The sequence below is a fragment of the Rhopalosiphum maidis genome, chromosome 2 (assembly GCF_003676215.2).
Source record: "Rhopalosiphum maidis isolate BTI-1 chromosome 2, ASM367621v3, whole genome shotgun sequence".
Taxonomy (NCBI): domain Eukaryota; kingdom Metazoa; phylum Arthropoda; class Insecta; order Hemiptera; family Aphididae; genus Rhopalosiphum; species Rhopalosiphum maidis.
Window position 1 is genome coordinate 88,548,793 of NC_040878.1, and position 16,369 is coordinate 88,565,161.

At 26.7% G+C, this 16,369-nt stretch overlaps 3 protein-coding genes across 4 annotated transcripts; all 3 read left to right on the top strand.

Moving 5' to 3' along the window:
- Positions 1-1,192: 1,192 nt before the first annotated feature.
- On the top strand, positions 1,193-4,204 carry LOC113553893 (THAP domain-containing protein 1-like). 2 transcript variants are annotated; one of them, XM_026957459.1, is made up of 8 exons: positions 1,194-1,396; positions 1,462-1,658; positions 1,754-1,870; positions 1,950-2,094; positions 2,165-2,402; positions 2,477-2,650; positions 3,500-3,606; positions 3,977-4,204. In XM_026957459.1, exons 1-6 carry the CDS (start codon positions 1,332-1,334, stop codon positions 2,534-2,536), a joined length of 822 nt encoding a protein of 273 aa, XP_026813260.1. In that variant the 5' UTR covers positions 1,194-1,331; the 3' UTR covers positions 2,537-2,650; positions 3,500-3,606; positions 3,977-4,204. The 2 variants fall into 2 exon arrangements, with proteins under 2 accessions (XP_026813261.1, XP_026813260.1); XM_026957460.1 differs by lacking the exon at positions 3,500-3,606 and having other exon boundaries at positions 1,193-1,396.
- Positions 4,205-4,898: 694 nt separating this feature from the next.
- LOC113553892 (protein arginine N-methyltransferase 7) lies at positions 4,899-11,485 on the top strand. The gene is made up of 11 exons (XM_026957458.1): positions 4,899-5,278; positions 5,952-6,056; positions 6,118-6,267; positions 6,324-6,539; positions 7,422-7,654; positions 7,718-8,026; positions 8,123-8,330; positions 8,399-8,539; positions 8,648-8,875; positions 10,739-10,902; positions 11,214-11,485. Exons 2-11 carry the CDS (start codon positions 5,958-5,960, stop codon positions 11,455-11,457), a joined length of 1,992 nt encoding a protein of 663 aa, XP_026813259.1. The 5' UTR covers positions 4,899-5,278; positions 5,952-5,957; the 3' UTR covers positions 11,458-11,485.
- Positions 11,486-13,222: 1,737 nt separating this feature from the next.
- Positions 13,223-15,555, top strand: LOC113553884 (40S ribosomal protein S13). The gene is made up of 4 exons (XM_026957444.1): positions 13,223-13,384; positions 13,597-13,724; positions 15,113-15,278; positions 15,358-15,555. The coding sequence occupies exons 1-4, from the start codon at positions 13,362-13,364 to the stop codon at positions 15,494-15,496; spliced, it is 456 nt and encodes a 151-aa protein (XP_026813245.1). The 5' UTR covers positions 13,223-13,361; the 3' UTR covers positions 15,497-15,555.
- The last annotated feature ends 814 nt before the right edge of the window (positions 15,556-16,369 follow it).

Here is a 16,369-nt window from a genome sequence, read left to right on the forward strand (position 1 = left end):
AAGTGTATGAATTTATTTTTAAATGGATAAATATTATATAAAAATAATTATTACAACACATCTATATATTTTATTGACACATACCAATGCGGTGGTATGTAGGCATTATTTTTACATCAAAACCAGCGGTATCGATGCATTGTTATATTCTTACATTATACAAATATATGCAGGGGCGGACTGGGTAAATATTTCAGGCCAAAAATTAACAGAGGATCAACGATTTGGTCATAAGTATGTAAAAAAAATTTATAATGATAAAAACCTTTATTATTTAAAAAATATTTTCAACATTTTATGTAGATATAAAAAATATTTTTATAATATAGATACAGTGTACACATTTTAATATAATATATCTATATATTAAAATGAACTCTTAAAGTAATTCCTTTTTTACATAATTAGGTTTTTTATATACATAATGTATATAAATTATAAAGTATAATATATAGAGTGATAAAAACTTCAGTAAATAACAATTTCCCATAGACATATAAAACAATAGGTATAACGGAAAAGTGTTTTGTTGTCATTATTAATACATGCATACCTACTGTAATAATTATTAGGTACTATCATAAATCATAATATTATATACAAATAATAAAAAAATTATAAGTACTTATTAAAATGCTATTTTTTTTTACTTTTCGTCTAGTTGAATAGTTTTAGTTTTTTCTAAAATATTATAATATAATATCTAAATATTATACCTACTTAATATAATAAAATCAATCATTATTTTATATAGGTACAGCCGGTACAGGAACACAGTTACAATGAGGATCCACAATATTTAGTACATACGTATTTATTAGTTATTTCTATATTATGTGCATATAGTACCTAATGCCCATATAATAAATTAGATGAAATGAATAGGTAAATAATTTAATAATATTTTTGGTTTTTATTTGGGATTCCATTGAACCACAACCCTTAGTCGATAGATCTATAAACTATAAAAATAATTAGCCTATCCTTTAAGCATTGAACTTTTATGCTTTTAAAGTTTCATTTTCGTGAAGTTCTAAGCGCTTGTACACGACAGTACGACCACAGACTTCTATAGAAATAAGTTTGTGAGTACACACGTCGTTATATTTGAGGTTATTGTTACAATATATTTCTACCGGGATTATGAGATGATAATTTATTATCAAGACATTCAAGATTTTAAATCGTAATCAATATATTATTTATTTACTTATTTATTTATCATGTTTAAATTAAATTATATTATTTTCAATATATTATACTTTGACAGTTTATAAATTTCTCGTAATTTAATTTGTTGTCAATATCTTGTTTTAATTAGGCACTTGGAAATGGTTACTTCATGTTCTGTTAAAGGTTGCAAGTCCAAAGCTGGTCAAGGTATTAGGTTTCACAGGTAATTTATTATTATTATGCTTTATTTTATTAGTTAATTTTTATGACATCTTTCAAAATGTTTAGGCTTCCTAAAGGCGAAATTCGAGAGTCGTGGATTACATTTCTCAAAAAATATAATCCTTTGTTCATACCAACAAGTCATAGCACCAATGTTTGTGGGCTACATTTTTTATCTGATTCGGATTATGAAATTACACCTACTAGTATTTTTCAAACTAAACGTTTAAAAAAAAATGCTGTACCCAGTATTATAAACCAAAGTAAGTTGTTTATAAATTCACATAATATCCAGAATTAGAAAAAAAAATTTTAAAGTTAAAAATTAAAAAGTTAATTTTTAACAAATTATGTTTAGATGTTTGCAGATCATTATTTCACAAGTCAAATCCTGATCACAATACAGAAGAAGTTGTGACATTGTCATTGTCAGATGTATATACCGAACAACCCTCTGTGACACCTGTTATACCTTGTATGCTTTACAATATTATTTTGTATTTAAAATTGTGTACCTACTATCATTAGAATATATTATATAAATATAATTTCAGTAAAAATATTGTTAGAACACGTATCACCAAAAACTGCTGTTCAAAATATGAATACAGTTTCACATGCACCTGTTAAACAAAATATAAATGAAATTCCACTTTCATTTCTACAAAACACAGTTGAAGAAAAATTTAGACCAAATAAGTGAGTTTTATAGATTCATATGTACATTATTTTTGTGTTTACACATTGTTAAATAAAATATTTTTTTCAGTAAAAGAAAGTGTTTTATGGGTGATTTTAAACACCCTAGTGATATTGATAGCCCAAATAACAGATTAAAATATTGGATTGCTTCACAATCAACTGTGACCAAACAAAAAAAGAAAATTAAGTATTTATATAAACAAACAGTGGATTTAAAAAATAAAATAAAGAAATTAGATAATTTAATAGATCAACTTAAAAATAAAAAGAAACAGGATTCCAACAATTGCATAACAGTTCTTAAAGTATTTATTTATTTGATTAGCTCTTTATTTCTTCTCATTTAATTAAATTTTTGCTAATTTTTCGAAATATTTAGGAATTAATATTATCATCTAGTCAACACGAAATTTATATGTCCATGTGTAAACCAATTTGAAAAATCAGTTTATGACAACCACAATAAATAGAACAATTCAACTCTGTGAAGATAAAATATATAACACTTATTCTTAACATCGGATTAACTAGTAACTAGTACAACAGCAAGTGTGTAAGTTTAAAAAAATTTATTAAATTATGAATTACGATTATCAACATAGTGACTGCCAATTATTTTTAATTTTACTTTAAAATCAATAAAAATGTTACAAAGAGCTGAAATTACATTGATTACAATATTGTGTTTGTATTACAACTATTACACATAATAAGGTACTTGTTTGTTATTACCCCGTCATCTCACTGCAATAAATTTATCACCATGCCACTGATATTTATTATCATTCCATAGCTCCATTCTTATTCTATCAGAAAAAATATTATTACCCATCTTACAAAAATTATAAGACCAAAATTTATAATTTTATCAGACCGTTGGAAAACCTAGGACCAGCTGGAATATATTATAATACTATACTCATAATTTCATTGATCACAGGGGCACAATTTCAAATTATTGAGACATTTTTGGGGTTCTGCTAACGGGGCAATAAAAAGCATGGGAAACTTTCTGGAGTTGTATTTGACAAGATTCGTGTTGATAATATAACTTAATGGGAAAGATGATTTTAAAACTACTTCAAAATATAAACCCATCAGTCCTAGCCTCCATTATAATTAAATACTTACAACAATTAATTTCTTATAATTTTGTATTTATTGATAATAAGTATACATTTTTTATTTTATTATGCGTTTTTTCTATTATTATTACAACATATTAAGAAATATTGGAATTTTCAATTTATTCTTTACCTGTGACTGGCTAGTGGTGGAGCAATAAACATATTATGGTAAGATGGTAAAGCAATAATAACAAACAAGTGTTCATAATAAAAAATACTAAATAATTTAAAATGAAGTATATTGAAACTATTTTTTTTTTTTTTTTTTTATTAAGGTTCTATTGATCGATCTCGTAAAAATGTCAGTAGATTGGATTAGCTTGATTGTTCACAATGTTTCTATTTCCTTTTTGTTCTCATAGAACTTAACATGAATATTTTGGTAAGGTTTAGAATTATTTTTATTTTTTTTTTAATAAATAATTAATTTTGAATTAGCTACTTTACTCCTGTAAAGCCTTAATTTTTTAGATATATTGAACATACAACCAAATAAACATTTACAAATTATTATGTTAATAATATATTTTTACTATAAACGTTTGTTTATAGAATGTAAGTATTTTCATTTGCAATGAGAATTTATTAATGGGAATACTTACTTACTCAATACAGTTGAAATGTAGATTAATAATGTTTTTAATAGGCAATCAATTTTCTATCTGGATAGATAATCATGTATAAAAAAAAGACTTAAATTATATACAACTCTAATTGTATATAATATAATATATTTATATATTTAATTGCAGGTTCCTGTATTTGACTAAACAAACAGTTGACAACTATAGCAATTTGCTATAATTTTTAAAACACATGAAATTTAGTACATTTAAACAATATTATCTGCAAAAGCCAAAATTATTGATGCAGTATTATAACAATAAGAAGGTTAATAATAAATAAGAGGAGTTTGTAAAACTACGAAAATAGTGTATCTTTTTTCATTTTTGTATTTAAAATATATTGAAATAATTCAATTTCTGAATATATTTTCTCAATGAGTATTTTTTACACCAAAAACTTTAGATTTTCAAGTGAAAACCGTGATATCCATGTCACTAAACAACTTAACCTTTTTATTTACTCAAGCATTAACTATGTATATAATTATGATTATCTTGAAGAATAATACCATGTAATTTTGTCAACAGTCAAGCTCTTAATAATTGTATTTTGTATAATTTAAATTTGTATAAATTATCAGCAGTTGTCTTATTGCCAAAAAAAAAAAAAATAAATGCAAGTTAATTTGTTTCATATATATGTTATATTAACTCCATTATATGTTATGCTAGTGTAAACTCATATGTACTATGTAGTAGTCTAGACTCTAGACAATGCAAAAATTACATTAATTACAATTTCAAGAATATTACTAATCACAAACTTATTAAAATAATTACGAACTTAAATTGTGGTACTGATCAGATCAGGAATAATTATTTGCATCTCATTGTATTTTCAATCAAATTTACAATAATAAATTATTCGTGTATCGGTATACAAGTATAGTATACGACAATCATTTTATAATTTACAATAATTTAAATAATTTCCTTTAATAGTTAAATCAATTATGTCAATGTGGCTCAATATTGTTTAATGTTTTTACCTTTTACAAAAAAATAAGATAACCAAGATCTTAGTTAATACTTTTCATCAAATCTACACATAAATCTTATCTTTTAAGTGTCGAACACTATTTAATTAAGATATAAATGAAATAATTAATCAAATTGTTCAATTTGTTCATTTTAAAAAATCGTGGTGTCAAAAAGACGTATTTAACACGTCCAGCAGCGCTGTCCTCGGTTATTTCAAGGTCGACTCGATTCGTCTGTTGTTGTACCGTGTTATCACCATTACCACAATCCGTTATCAACGAAACGGCGAACCTAGTCGATGAATTAATTATTTATATAGCCAACATCGTGCTTAAGTTTTGCGCGTTGAAAATTTTCAAAATTTTTGCAGCCACCAGACCGCTAGCGGCCATCAAACCGCCAGACATTCAGGGGTCTAAAACAACAATTTAATTCAATCAACTCAAAGTATGTAAAATCATCGATAAATAGTATGAACCCATTTTTTTGTACGTTAGACAAATGCGTTTTGAATGATATTATTAATTTTTTCTGTATTATAATTGATACCTACTTATATTATTAAACGAATTTATAGATTAATTTTATACATTTGCAAAGAGTTCTGTTAACATAATTCTAATAAATATATAGTAATATTATAGACATCGTTTTTGATAAGTTGAAAAAATATATGCTTATGATGATAAATAAAAAGTGGCGAAGTATTTGCAAAACCAACAAAAACACTGTATAGTAAATGTCAGAAAAAAAATAAATATCTAATAACATATATTGCTTGCTTTTCAAAAATCTGTTTTGATTTGATTTTTTTTAATCTAAAACATACATTTAATTAGATATTTGATTTTTTCATTATTAATTAGAATTTAATGTAAATAGAGGAATAATCTTATATATTATGTGTATTTTATTGTTGAATTTCAACTTATTTTTAGAAATAAAATAGCTATTTGTTATCTATAATAAGATTTTATAAAATTATAAACAATGAAATCAAAAATGATATACCCTATAGTCTCAATATGGTGTATTATTAATCTGTATATGTAAACAAATAATTCATGCACTGTTATTTATCATATTTAAAACAAACATTAAAATCATTTTTATCTTTTAGAATATTATGGATGTAAATTGGGAAGTTAATTCTATGATGGAGTTTGATCACCATCAGAACATTGCTAGAGCAGCTTTTGGAGATATGCTCTATGATAGTGATAGAGTAAATATGTTATAATATGTGTTAAAAAAGTAATTTATACAATTCCAATTTTTCCCTACAGAATCAGTTGTACTATAAAGCATTAAAAAAAGAAATCACTAGATTACACAAAGCTAACAAAAAAGTCCACGTCCTAGACATTGGAACTGGCACTGGTCTATTGGCAATGATGGCTGCTAAATGTGGCGCCGATTCTGTTTATGCTTGTGAAGTATTAAACAAATGTCCTATTGTAACATACTCAGATTAATTTTTGATTATTTATAGGAATTTGAAGAATCCTATAAATGTGCAAAAGAAATAATCAAGTCAAATTATTTAGAAGACAAAATTGTTCTTATACATAAGAGTTCTCAAAAGTTAAAAGTTGGTGTAGACTTACCTCACCGTATGAATTTATTAGTAACAGAAGTTTTTGACACAGAATTGATTGGTGAAGGAGCTATTTCAGTGTTCAATCATGCTCATCAAGAACTATTAACGGTTAATATTTATCTTCTTCTTTTTTGGTTTCAGCCTTTAAGATCATACTGCTAAATACAAATCTTGCCATCTGTCTCTGTCCTCTGCAGTTTCCCTCCATTTGACTCCTGGTTCTAACATTTTTAAGTCCTTTTTTACATAGTCTTCCCATCTCAATCTGGGTCTTCCTAAAGGTCTTTTACCTATAGGCTCTCCCTCTATTACCTGCCTAACTAGAGATCCTTGCTTAGGCCAGGCATACCCCCCACATGAGTCTTTTATTTGTGATCTCCTTTACTATATCAGGTCTCTGAAACTGCATTTTGAGTTCATAATTATGTAATTTTCTCCATCCATTTGTTTCACTGTCAAAAACCGGTCCATATATTTTTCTTAAAACTTTTCTCTCAAATACTCCTAGTCTTTGTTCTTTGGCTTTCCTCAATGCCTACGTCTTAGAACTATACAGAACAATAGTTTGTAATAATGTCATATACATTCTTATTTTTAAATTTTTAGAGAGGGTTTTCGATTTTAGTTCTCTTTCTAACCCATAGTATCCCTTGTTAGCTAATTGTATTCTTGATGACACCTCTGTCTTAAGTTCATTATTTTGAGTAATAATCGATCCCAGATATTTAAATTGTGATACTTTCCTAAATATATGTCCTTCTAACTCAATATATTGTTGTAGTACATAATTTCTGTTAATTCGACTAACAGTCAAGTATTTTGTCTTATCATCGTCAATGGTTAATCCTACTTTCTCTGCGGCCTTTATAAGTTTCTTTCCCGGGTTAATTATTTATAATATTTATAAACATATATTTTGTTACTCTAAAAATAATAAGAACAATATATATGCCACAATAACTAATTATTTATTTAATCATTTTGTTTTAGGATGATTGTATTGTAATACCCTCGGAGGCTATTGTTTATGCTCAAGTAATCGAAAGCAACTATATAAGAAATTTTAATAGAGTTAATGATGTGTATCATAATAAAAAGTTATTGATTAAAATACCCGATAACATAAAGAACTGCCAAGGTATTGAAAGTGTATTTGATTTACAACTCAGTGAACTACCAACAGAGTCTTTTAAAACTTTAATTCCTGCTCAAGTGATGTTCAGGTGATAAATTATGAACTGTTACTATTTTGATTACACATAATACCGTTTAAAAAATTTTCATAGATTTAATTGGAGTGATAAAAATGGTGTTATAACTGACCGCAAAAATGCTATTCGTTGTAAATCAAAAGAAAATGGTATTGCTCATGCTGCATTTGTTTGGTGGGATTTAGCTATGGACACTGATGGTGATATTATGTTGAGTTGTGCTCCTAAATGGCATTTGCAACAGAATAACGTACCTTGGAGAGACCATTGGATACAAGGAGTGTATTACTTTGCTAATGAAGTGAACCTAAAAACAAATGAAGAAGTTAATCTAATTGGTTACCACGATGAATTATCGTTTTGGTTTGACACCAATAAGTCTAGGTAGGTATTATTTTTAATGACTATAAAGTTTCATTATTACTTATTTATGTTCCTTTTATATATTTAATAATTTATATTCACACTATTCTGTTTCAGTTCATATTTAGATGTTCCTTTTCCATACTGTGAATGTGATTTTCATAGAGTTATCAGCAGGACTCTTATAGGACAAATGAATGATCATTATCTTACAAACAATTATTTAACTGCATTGAAAAAAAATGTTCAACCAAATAGTGTTTGTTTATTTGTTGGCAATTTGTCATTTATGGGACTTGCAGCAGCTGTATTTGGCGCGGCAAAGGTATTTATTTTCATATTATAACCTATTAATTATTTAACAGTAATTGCTAATAATATTGTTACATATAGGTTTATTATTATGATGTTAGTGGGCCTCAAAGTTTTGGCAAAGTTTTACATTCATATATAAGGTCTAATAATTTGGAAGAAAAAGTTGTTTTATTAAAAACATATAAAGAAGTATTGGAAATAATTTCAAAACAAATAGAAGTATATATTTTCAATTTAATGTTATCACATAGAAATAAATATTATAAAATGCATTAGTTTTATAATAATTAAATATTTAAATTGGGTATTAATTTAATTTTGTAATAGAATGAGGAAAAAATATGCACAGTATTTATGGAACCGTCTAAATGGATTTTACCTGAATGGATTGATATTGTGAGACATTCCTTGCAAGTAAATCCAAAAACTAATATATTTCCAAAAGAAGGAACTGTGAAAATACAAGCAGTAGAATTTGATGATTTATGGAAAATTCGAGCTCCGTTGACTGAAGTTGAAGGGTTTGAAATAATACCATTCAATGAAATTGTTCAGGTATTAAACTCTTAATTTTTTCACTATTAAAAATAATATAGTTACAGAAGTAAATACAATTTTTAATTTATTTAAGTGGAAGTGTTTATTTTAAAATATACAAAACCTAAGTATATTTTTTAAAAATTTATATTTAAGTATTTTTGTAATTATGGTAGAATACCATTAATCTAGGCTAATTGGGACTCTTAGTTGTCCGGTTTATATGGTTTAATGGAAGTCTGGATTTTAAATTTAACAAAATAACCAAAAAAACGAGTATTATAGATTTAATAATAATAGAACATTTTATTTAATATTGTACATTACATTAAAATCAGAAATACTATATTTATCTCATTAACAGGCAATTTTGAAAATTTTTTGTTTCCTATTTTCCAGTACAATATGACCAATGCTAAATAAAATATATTATTATATTATTTGTTAAGTATAATATAGTAAAATGATGTCAAAAAAAAAAAATTCTGAAAAATTAAAATATTTATTTAAGATTTTAAATTAATACTCATAAGGTATGCTGACAAAAATGAATAGTTTAATCATAATGTTGACCAAGTTACAGATGTTACAGTATATTGAATAACAAAATACATAACATCCAGTATTATGTGAATATTGTGAATGATATTAAATAACAACAATTGGTGTTATATGCAGTGATTAGGAGGTTAAAGGGTAGTTTTTTCTTTTATAAGTATTTAAATTTTTCTTTCTCTATAAATTGACATGAATTAGTCATAACATTTTATTATTATTTTTTTTTTTTACTTAAACTTTGTTATTTACAATTAGTTTTAACAGTTAAATAATAACAAGCAAGATTAAAACATGAGTAATAATATAAGAATTATTTACATAAAGTAAAAAAAAAAAAGAAAGAACAAGAAGAACTTAGATTAAAAAGCCTGTTTGATTAGATAATATGTTATCAATGATGTTTTTTTGTTGACAAGAGAGAATATATTTGGTGTTGAAAAGGGATAATAGGTGGTTACGTTGAAGTGAAAGGCTGGGGCAGTTGAAGATGAGGTGGGTTATGTCACAAACCATTGGGTCATAGTGGAGTGTGCAGAGAGGAGAATCATTTAATAAAAGTTTGAAGGCATGAGAAGGAGTAGGGTGTGGCCAAAGCGTATACGGGAGAATGATACTATACCTTTCCTGGAGATATTGAGGTTGTGAAACCAAGGTAGTGGTGAGATGGTTGGAGAAATATTTCTGTACCAGGTGGCAAAGTAATGAGGGAATGATTCCTAGTGTTTAAGCATAGGTTGGTTGTGCAAATCCTAAGATTGGGGATAAAGTCAGACCATGGAATTTTGGAGCTCAGAGGGCACTTAATAGATGTTGAGGCTTTTGCTAACTTGTCAGAGAATTCATTACCTGTGATGCCAGTATGCCCTGGCACCCATAAAAATTGAATGTCCATACCCGCCCCCGTTAGAGAATATATAATTTGCCTGATAGTGATTATCAGCGTTAGAGGAGCGAGCTTGAAGACAGGAAAGTGAGTCAGTGGCGATAAGATATTTGTTTGGCGGTAAGGAAGAAATATTGTTAAGAGCATCAATTATGGCAAAGCATTCAGTGGTGAATGATCTTAGTGGGTGGAAGATTTTTAGAAAAGGAGATGTGAAATTCTGGTATATAGAAGGAATACCCTGCTCAAAGGGTCTAGAGCTGTCCATGAAAATTAGGATAAAAAGTGGAAAAGAGGTGTGGATAAAATCGAGAAAAATATTGTTGACATAATTAGGTGGTGCAGATATTAAAATTTTATTATTAGAATATGGCTAATAGTCATAACATTAAACAATAAACTTTTGAAATCATGGAATTTTATGTAATGTATTGTTTTAGGAAAGCATAAAAATATCAGATGGATTACTTGAAGAAAAGCCGTTGTGGGAATACCCAAGCAAAAATCTATCAAATGCTTATGATTTGTTTACTTTGAATTTTAAAAGTATTGCAAATGAATCCAGTTTAATACTGAAAAACTTATTATCTGTAAAAATCAAAGAGTAAGTCTAAATTTGGTATTTATAAATATAATAATAAAATAATAAATAAATTATATATTAAATAAAATAAATATATCAGTTGTATTATTTTTAAGTAGTTTATTTATAGTTTTTGTTATGTTAAATAGTATACATTTTACTAAGTTAAATATTTTTCATTTACCCACATAATTTGTTTTTCATTATTTTAACACATTTATCATAACTTCAGTTTTTTTCTCTATTCGATTACTTTTATTATTGACACACTAATGTATGTTGATTATTATTTACTATTTTAAATTAATGTGATAAATTCCATCTGTTTACAGTGAAGGTATTTGTCATGGACTTGTTTGTTGGGTAGATTGGTGTTTGGATACGGACATACATATTTCATTTGGTGCTTCAAACAGAAAGATCTATAACTTAGATTGGTATCCTTATGCACGACAAAGGATTTATTTTTTAAATAAATATAGAAATGTTAGTTCTGGTGATGTTATAAATTGTGATGCTATTTTGTGTAAAAATGGCAATTTGTTAGTTAGTTTTTGTAATACCTATGATCATTAAGTTACTAAATTCATATTTTTGTATTGAAGTTTATTTATTTTTTACCATTTTAAAACAATAACAACAGTATTGTTTAGTGTATAAATGTTAAATTTTCTGGATGACCATTTATATGTTTATAAAGATAATACTATATTAATACCTTCACAATAAAAATTAAATCTAGTGTTCTTTTTTTAAAAAAGGAAAGTTATTTTGTTAAAAATTGTAAAGTATGATAAACTGAAACTAATGAATATTATAACTTAAGACTTAAGTTATGATTTTTAGATTCAGATATTTTGCATCTAATTTACTTATAAAAAAATGTTTCTTACCAACAGAATTTGCATATTTGTTCAAAAGTTAATAAATTTTGAAAATTCAGAAACACAATAGTTATATTAGACATTGATTATGATTATAATTAGGGCTCAGAAATTATAGGAGCAAAAACAGAAAAGTATACACAAAAAAATTACTCAAAAATCTAAAAAAAAAATACATCAATATATTAATATTGTCGATAACTTATCTACGATAAGATAATATATTATGTCTATAATTAGTGCAATGTGGGCGAAAAGCTCATTACATTGTTATCGTCAAATTAATATTTAAGTGCAACATGACATTAAATACTTATATAAAATAATATTGGGTTTTATATTTAATATTACATATTTAAAATACATAATATTAGGAAAAAAATCAATTTTTTATAAATTATTAAATATGCATATGTGAATCTGTTAAATATGCTATTTTTTCTTAAAATTGACAAAATATGCATTTTACTTTTTTTTTATTAGAAAAAATAAAAGCAATATTACAATCTGTATTCAATATGATACAATAAGCAAAATTGTATATTAATAAACAGTGTGATGACTTGATAGAAGGCATCCCATTGATACTACATTAAAAGATACGATTTTTTTTTTAATTTTTAAACACTTTCATATGGTTTGGATTTTAATATTGGTCTGCTTTAAACCGAGAGTATATTATAGAACAAGATGCAACTTCCTAGATCAAAATTTATTTTGTCTTGTAGATTATTCAAAACCGTTTCTTTATTCTCTAAATCACGACAAAAAACATTTTCGCGTTTACAAGTAGTTCAAACTGACAGTAGTTTAATATCTAACCGTGATCAGAATAAATTTGTTAAATGTATAGTTTATTCAGTCAAGTAGCTTAAAAAATAATTTTAATTTGATTTATCCATTTTGCTCTTTCATTTAATGCTTTAGATATCATCTATCAGATGACTAAAATATTGACGATTAGCAATGTTTTAAGCTTTGAATTGTAGGCCGTAGGATAATACCATAATATAGTCACATAGACAAGAATACCATGACAAAATACTAATGTCGATTCGATCAACTTAGCAGTTTGCAATCAAATTGCATATTCACGTTTCGCATAAATATTAATTATTTTTAATATCTGTCCTAGCACTTAGCAAGAAATATTGTAAGAGGATTTTGGTGTTGTTCACTTGTTTTATAATGATCGTGATCATTAACAGTATTTACTATTTACTATTGATTAATGGCAGTGGTTGTAAATTTGTAATTTTACTATTACTACTATTAAAAAAATTTAAGCTACAAGCAGTACAAACTTGACAAGGTCCCAAGTAAGGAGTACCAACTTATGCAGTTATAAACATTCCAAGGAACGATATGCTCTGGAAGAATAAACCACGGTTATTGACGGATGCTCCTTGGCGTGTGCGTGCGTATCCCGGTGATTGTATCTCCTTGGTGGAACGGGAACAGACCAAACACCATTCTTTTTGGTTATGAGGAGTTTGTCAAACGTGTGTGTAGGATTTCTTTTTTGAGATTTTACATACTTCTCCATTGTGGAATAATTTTTTTATCGTTCTTAAAGTGTAAAACAAAAACGTCAACATGGGTCGGATGCACACACCCGGGTAATTATTAATATAATTCGATATTTGTGAAAAATATAGAACGTCGACATCGACACGGCTACGATTCACGATACCAATCGCACGGCATTATATTTTAATCGATCTGATCGACTATTTGTGCCGTCAGTGGTTGATGGTCGATTTGATTCTCGTGACTGTTTTTTTGGTTTCGTTGTATATCGTGTGAACTGACTTTTACGATGTGTTTACAGAAAAGGTATTTCCAAGTCGGCTCTTCCATACCGCCGCAGCGTAGCCACCTGGCTGAAATCGTCGTCCGAGGATGTCAAGGACCACATTTTCAAATTGGCCAAGAAGGGTTTGACACCATCTAAAATTGGTAATGCTCAGGCCTATAGACTTTCTCACTTATTAAGCACAGATATTTATTAGTGTTAATGGTTAAGTCGCTATGTTGTTATGCTGGAGAGACAGTTTTAAAAGCCTCGATTTTTGCCGTTGATTTACAGCATGGTATTAATATTGTCGTTTGCTATACAGTATTGTTCAAGACAAAGATTGTGGAATCAATTAGTTTTTATTTATTATAATGTTGAAATTCATTGTCGATCTATAAATACTAAACTCATTGATGATAATTTTAATATTTATTAGTGCTGAAAACATACTTGAATTTTTTTTCTTTGAAGCATTTGAGCGATACATTTTAATACTATACAACTTTCATTGTTTTATACTTGACTACCTATTATAATCAGAATTGTAAAATATAAATTATGAAAGTTAACTTCTAAAGCACTATTAAATGTATTTTATGCATATTGCATTTAATACATAAATTAAATACTGGTCGTTAAGCTTTTTTCTAATAGATTGACAGTAGCTCCATGATGATTCTTTTACAATTATCTGAACACCTTTTTAAATTGGTTTTCAGTTTTTTAAGGTTTATTATGCAGACTTATCGAGGCATTTGTCTGAGAGCTGCTTATCACTCAATTGAAATTGTAAATATTTGTGTATTAAAATTAATTTTAAGAGAATATAGTTAGTATTCAATTTTGATATTGGGAAGTTGAACGAATTTTAAGTAAATGCACATACGTTTCTCAACCTGAATTAATATTTAATATACTTTGTTTATTAATACTTTTTTATCAGGTAATACAGTAGTATATCAATATAGATCTTGATTATTCATTTATATACAACTGTTATTCAAATTTAATGGTCACCTTATGTTTTATTATCAATAAACTAGGCATTTTTAAAAATGTAAAAAGAAAATTGCTCGATGATGATCACTATACATATTATTTCCGAACAACTTATTTAACTGGTTTTCAGTTTTATTAGTTTTACTATGCAGATTTATCGAGGCATTTGTCTGAGAGCTTCTGTTTGATATATTTTACCTATTTTATTACAATATGTTTTTAATTTTATTGTTTAACCGAAAAATTTATTATATAAATAATTATTAACTAAAATAAAAATTTACAGTTGTATATTACATCAAAATATTAAATGTTATATTTTATGGATCACTTAAACTTATATGCTGTAAGGTTTTCAAATTAAAAAAGACAAAATGCTCTATGATGATTTTTATACATATATTTTCTGAACACCTTTTTTAATTGGTTTTCAATTTTTTAAGGTTTATCGTGCAGACTTATCGAGGCATTTGTCTGAGAGCTCTTAATGTCTTAAATCAAATTATTCGTAATTTTTATTGTAAATATTAAATATTAAATTTTTTAACAGGTGTTATTTTACGAGATTCCCATGGTGTTGCTCAAGTAAGATTTGTGACTGGAAACAAAATTCTTAGGATCATGAAAGCTATGGGTTTGGCTCCAGGTCTCCCTGAAGATTTGTACCATTTGATCAAGAAAGCCGTAGCAATCAGAAAACATTTGGAAAGGAACAGGTAATGATTTCAGTACTGTTAATATATCTTATGTATACTGTACAGGCTATAATATTGTTTTTCTTATTGTTTTGTACAGGAAAGACAGAGATTCCAAATTCCGTTTGATTTTGGTTGAATCACGTATTCATCGTTTGGCAAGGTACTACAAACGCAAATCAAAGATCGCTCCCAACTGGAGATACGAGTCCAGTACAGCTTCCGCTTTGGTTGCTTAAGTAAACTGTTATTTGTACGGACATTTGAAAAAATACAATTTACAATTTAAGTTCACCAATGTTCTTCTTTTTATTTATTAGTATTCTTTTTGTTTTATATGAGTCCTTGAAATAATTCTTCTCTTATTATCAAATTGAAAATAAGTTACCTGATGCCACATTGGACTGTTCTCTTAGATTAGTTGTAAGTTTCTTTCTTTGTACTTCTGACACATTTTGCACTGGTCATTCTCATTGAATATCATACCCTAAATGTTGTCTTAGTTATAACATAAAAAAAGTGTGTTAAGATAATCCTTGATAACATTATTACAAATTATAAATGATACACGATAATAGAAAAATATTTCTCTCTTTTGCATATATTGGTGATTTAATTATGTATTAATATTAGTATATTACATCAGCTTATTGAAATAATTGAAAATCCCTTAATTGGATCATAATGTTTTGAATATTTAATTTAATTGTCATAATAAAATATGGTATTTCGCTTCCAATAAGATAGTTGTCTTAGTGACTTGTACTACTATCTGTGTCTAATGTGGTTTACTATGAAATTACTTGAATATTTTTATAATTTATTTTATTTTATCTCAGCATAACTTAGCTTCTTCAGTACTTATTAGGTCTGTTATTGCAACCAAATATTAATAAATATTATTTGGTGAATCAAATTAGACAAATATCAATAGATTATAGTGTGGTTAAGTGCTCATGTTCAGCATATTATAGTTACATTCTCCCTTTTATTTTATTGTATTATTACTAACAGTAGTGTATTACTTGGATTTATCCATAGTCTATAAATCATGTTCATTATGTTTTACAATTCACACAATTCATTATAAATTACAATGATGTACTGAACGA

What these genes read in the sequence shown, in the direction of transcription:
- LOC113553893 (XM_026957460.1), top strand. Translation starts at nt 1,332, where the DNA reads ATGGTTACTTCATGTTCTGTTAAAGGTTGCAAGTCCAAAGCTGGTCAA. An exon ending in CAAGGTATTAGGTTTCACAG is followed by an intron (nt 1,397 to 1,461) that starts GTAATTTATTAT and finishes CAAAATGTTTAG; the next exon opens with GCTTCCTAAAGGCGAAATTC. An exon ending in ATTGCATAACAGTTCTTAAA is followed by an intron (nt 2,403 to 2,476) that starts GTATTTATTTAT and finishes CGAAATATTTAG; the next exon opens with GAATTAATATTATCATCTAG.
- LOC113553892 (XM_026957458.1), top strand. Translation starts at nt 5,958, where the DNA reads ATGGATGTAAATTGGGAAGTTAATTCTATGATGGAGTTTGATCACCAT. An exon ending in CTCATCAAGAACTATTAACG is followed by an intron (nt 6,540 to 7,421) that starts GTTAATATTTAT and finishes ATTTTGTTTTAG; the next exon opens with GATGATTGTATTGTAATACC. An exon ending in TAATTTCAAAACAAATAGAA is followed by an intron (nt 8,540 to 8,647) that starts GTATATATTTTC and finishes ATTTTGTAATAG; the next exon opens with AATGAGGAAAAAATATGCAC.
- LOC113553884 (XM_026957444.1), top strand. Translation starts at nt 13,362, where the DNA reads ATGGGTCGGATGCACACACCCGG. An exon ending in TTTGACACCATCTAAAATTG is followed by an intron (nt 13,725 to 15,112) that starts GTAATGCTCAGG and finishes ATTTTTTAACAG; the next exon opens with GTGTTATTTTACGAGATTCC. An exon ending in AAACATTTGGAAAGGAACAG is followed by an intron (nt 15,279 to 15,357) that starts GTAATGATTTCA and finishes TGTTTTGTACAG; the next exon opens with GAAAGACAGAGATTCCAAAT.